This window comes from Populus euphratica, unplaced genomic scaffold (assembly GCF_000495115.2).
Source record: "Populus euphratica unplaced genomic scaffold, PopEup_1.0 scaffold63.1, whole genome shotgun sequence".
In the NCBI taxonomy this organism is placed as follows: domain Eukaryota; kingdom Viridiplantae; phylum Streptophyta; class Magnoliopsida; order Malpighiales; family Salicaceae; genus Populus; species Populus euphratica.
Window position 1 is genome coordinate 31,649 of NW_011499942.1, and position 4,691 is coordinate 36,339.

At 41.3% G+C, this 4,691-nt stretch overlaps 1 protein-coding gene across 2 annotated transcripts in view; it reads left to right on the top strand.

Moving 5' to 3' along the window:
• The window catches only part of LOC105137066 (elongation factor 1-alpha-like), a 12,624-nt gene extending 9,850 nt beyond the window's left edge, over positions 1 to 2,774 (top strand). Inside the window, exon 3 of one of the 2 annotated variants that reach the window (XM_011042644.1) lies at positions 359 to 1,586. In XM_011042644.1, the coding sequence (XP_011040946.1) occupies positions 359 to 1,246 (888 nt within the window). In that variant the 3' untranslated portion in view covers positions 1,247 to 1,586. Of the gene's footprint in view, positions 1 to 358; positions 1,587 to 2,447 lie in introns of those variants that run through there. The other variant, XM_011042643.1, reaches the window with a different exon arrangement.
• Positions 2,775 to 4,691: the final 1,917 nt, after the last annotated feature.

The window sequence follows — 4,691 nt, forward strand, 5'->3', positions numbered from 1 at the left end:
TGGAAGTTCGGGACCACCAGGTACTACTGCACTGTCATCGATGCTCCTGGACATCGTGACTTCATCAAGAACATGATTACCGGAACCTCCCAGGCTGACTGTGCAGTCCTCATCATTGACTCTACCACTGGTGGTTTTGAGGCTGGTATCTCCAAGGATGGTCAGACCCGTGAGCATGCTCTTCTTGCCTTCACCCTTGGTGTCAAGCAAATGATCTGCTGCTGTAACAAGGTATGCTTGTGCACATTTCAAGTTACACCAGTCATTTCATTTTCCTTATTCTACCTTGCTTTAAATTCTAAAAATTTGGAAGCTTGAGGTATTTGAAACTAAAGTAAATTTGTTTATGCTATCACAGATGGATGCCACCACTCCAAAATACTCCAAGGCAAGGTATGATGAAATTATCAAGGAAGTGTCATCCTACTTGAAGAAAGTGGGTTACAACCCTGACAAGATTCCCTTCGTGCCTATCTCTGGATTTGAGGATGATAAAATGATTGAGAGGTCCACCAACCTGGACTGGTACAAGGGACCAACTCTCCTCGAGGCCCTCGACCAGATCCAGGAGCCCAAGAGGCCCTCAGACAAGCCCCTCCGTCTCCCCCTCCAGGACGTGTACAAGATCGGTGGTATCGGAACGGTCCCTGTGGGCCGTGTGGAAACTGGTGTCATCAAGCCTGGTATGGTTGTAACTTTCGGGCCAACTGGACTGACTACTGAAGTTAAGTCTGTTGAGATGCACCACGAAGCACTCCAAGAGGCTCTTCCTGGTGACAATGTTGGATTCAACGTTAAGAATGTTGCGGTGAAGGATCTGAAGCGTGGTTTTGTTGCCTCAAACTCGAAGGATGATCCTGCCAAGGAGGCTGCAAACTTCACCTCCCAGGTGATCATCATGAACCATCCCGGGCAGATTGGAAATGGTTACGCCCCTGTTCTTGACTGCCACACCAGTCACATTGCTGTCAAATTTGCTGAGATCCTCACCAAGATCGACAGGCGATCCGGAAAGGAGTTGGAGAAGGAACCTAAATTTCTGAAGAACGGTGATGCTGGTATGATTAAGATGATTCCCACCAAGCCCATGGTGGTGGAGACTTTCTCAGAGTATCCTCCACTTGGTCGTTTTGCTGTGAGGGACATGCGCCAGACCGTTGCTGTGGGAGTGATCAAGAGCGTGGAGAAGAAGGATGCTTCTAGTGCTAAGGTGACCAAATCCGCTGCCAAGAAGGGTGGCAAGTGAGCCCTGCGTGTTGATGTTAATTTACATCAGCTATGTTGGATGAGAACTGTAGTTTTATGTCTTCCGAAAGGCAGTTGAGAGAATTGGGCTCTTGATTGGCGGCAATGGTGCCATTATTCTAGTTTTAATTTATTTTCAGCATTTTCTTTATGTCTCGCAAGGTAAAATTTTGGAGATATTTTTCATGAGCGTCTCGTGAAATTTAGGTCTTGAAAATTTGGATGCTAAGAACTTGTATCTTGCTTTATGCTTTTATTCTGTAGTGTTCTGTTTACTCATTTTCAATCTATAGTTTACAGGCTCTGCATTTTTCGTCTTATGGATCTTTCTTTTTTGTTTATATTTACAGGCTCTGCATTTTTCGTCTTATGGTACTTTCTTTTTTGTTTATATGTTGTTACCTTAGGATTATAAACTCTTGTATGGGTGTCATGCTAGCTCTTATCTGTGCCGCTACGATTAGTAATGCTTTCTACTGCTGATTGATTTAGCTGTTAGGTGCCCCCCTCTGAAGCACATCAATTTGTTAGCTGTTATGTGGTTCCTGGCCATCCTACCATTATCTTGTGAACGACTGTATTGGAACCAAAATGTTCCCTGCTATATTGAAACAAGGTCACTCATCAATGATCGCCAAAAGGAGTGTTTGCTTTAAATAATGCATAATACGTGATGATGATAACTTGGTGTCACGAGCTGAATTCAATTGGTCACCCGAATAGGGGAAGTAGGCGACAAGCTAAGTCGACAAATTGCTTTTACAGTTGTGGTCGCACTCTGTTTGACTGGTTCGGCGCGCCCATGCATAGCATGGTCTTCGTGTAAATTCAAGTGAAAGACCCATCGACACGTCAATAACCATTTTACTTTCACTTTTTTCTGAACTATCTACTGAGTAACTAAGCAACTTCACCTGTATAATGTGATCTAAACCTGGAAAAAGGTATTATAAATTGTAATTAACAGTGCACTGTAGGAATTTTCTATTGTTGTCTTGGGAATTTAGTTCTTGTGGTATTAATTATTTTTTAAAATATTTTTTATTCAAAAATATATTAAATAATATTAAAAAAAAAAGAAATTATTGATTATTTATTTATGTATGCTAAAGCAGCAAATTTATCTTTTATTTTTGTCCCCGCAGGCGTGGAGATCATTGGTCATAGTAGTTTATCCAACCGTTGATGCTATTGAAAGCTATTTTAAAAATAATGTCTTGCTTTTTATTGGTTGTCTATCCCATGGACGTCCATCTTTGTGTCATGAGACTTTTAGTTTTATGTGGTCACCATCATCACAAGGCTGTTCACAGAACTGGGTTCTTGATCGGCGGTGGCGTGATTCAAGGCTTGACGTTCGTTCTGCTTTCATTTGTGCTGGCTTCTCCAAAATTTAGATGTTGGTGATGTTTCTAGTTTCATGAAGAGCTCTTATTTTAATTTTAATGTCTAGTTATCGGACTCAGGGAACTTTCGGAAGACGTGTTGTGTTTAATCTGAAATTTCATGTCAAAACTCGTTATCAGTCAGTACATCTTTTATTTCGCGTTATTCCTTTGGATTTTCTTTTTCTTGATAGAATGAATGCCATGTAATACATTGCATCCTAGCGATGCTTTGCAAGCTCTGCTTCTGTCTCGGGGATGCTTTCTGTCTTAATTAGTTTCTGCCATTTACACCGAGGATGCGTGTACAAATACACTGGGAAGAGGTGGTTTATGCGATGAAAAACCCGAGAGTTGTTTTTTTCTGTGGAAGCGTCTTCATGTGTCTCCTTTCTTTCTTCTGCGCATCTGGAAGTGTGTAGAGGTCCTGTCCAGTCAATCATGCATCATTTCATAAATCTGGTGTGTGAAAAGGTTCATGAACTAGATCATCCATCGCTTTATAACTTGGGCGACAGAGAAACCATTGAAATCTTTAATATTGGGGAGCCCTGTGCATATCGAATTTAAGGATGCCAAATACCGAAGCTTAAGCGATGGTTGTGGGCTGAAACATTGACAAGGTGTTGAAGAATAAAACTCTTAGGATTGGGCTAATAACTGTGTATAGGGTCTGTTTTGTTATGTAGACTTCATCTTATTGAGCTTTTGTACAATATTTTGTTTACAGGAGTTAAAAGGGGTGACCCTTGTCTAAAAATCATCGATCCATTTTAACTATTTTACGGATTTACGTAGAAATATATGGTTTTAAATCCATACGTTTTTCACATTTAATAGATTGCTCATAAGGGTTTTTGAAAGTTTAGATTGAAAAGAGAGAGAGAGGGGTAATGTGCTATATAGGATTTTACTTTCTTTTTCCTCAACATGTACAAAACAAAGGTTTGTATGGAAATAATAGCACTTTTCTTTGAAGAAGAATAAAATAGTAGAGACTAAATTCTATACAAAAAACCTTCATCGTTTTTTTTTTGTTGATCTGATTCCAAATCTTGATCTTAAACTCCATTAACGATTGTTAGTAATTAAAGAGAGGAGAGGGAGCACCTCCTCCCATGGCATTGCAATTGGGCATCGATATCCTTAACCCTTCGGTGCGCCTTCCATTCCTCGGCTTTCAGCGGTGTCATGAGATGATACTAAAACCTTGTTGTCATCAAGACAAATAGGATCCTTCGCTTTAAAATGTAACTTTAAAGATCAGGGAAGTTTATATATAAACAAAAGAACTGGCTGGGACCATACAACCCGCCGTGATTTCGGAGAAATTAGTGCATGAAACTGGTGCGCAGACCAATCACATTAGATTAATTTACTGTCAAGCCAGGAGACTTGACATTCTATACACCGGGAGACGACATGTTGCCGTAAGAGAAAAACGAGTAGTTATAGAAGGAATTGAAAAGAAAGGGCGGGTGGATGCAAACTGCTCAGCCACCAGTTCCAGCAATTTCCATCGCGTAGCACCAGTGGGTTGCGAGCCATCCCCTCCCTGGCACCGTGGCCTGATTTCCCTCAGATGCTCCATACTCCCCCACACATTTCCCCATCCTTTCTACAAGTGTAAAGAGATAAGTATCGCGAAGCCAGCTGCCCATGGGTGCTCCATAGAGGTACTTTTGCTACAAAACCTCCCCTTGTTCATAACGGGGGAAGAAGCCATATGAGCAGCAAGACATGCGTGGCGTAGAAAGAAAATAAGGTGCGGCAAAACTTAAACAGGAAAGCATTGCCGCCAGTAAACATCCAGCTGTTCCAAGGGACACGTTGAGAAAATTCAAGTCCCATCTCTGTTCTCCATCAAACAAAGGTATCACTCACGAACAGCACCACTCGAAATCATTGATCCACGAATCGAACATCACCACTCTATCAAAATGTTCATTTATTAAACAGTCATGGCCTCACAGGTAAATGCTCCGTTTCTCATCTTGCTAGTATCTTTCATCACAGGGATTGGGGAAGCATTTTCTTGAAGAAAGATGACCAAGCAAAAAT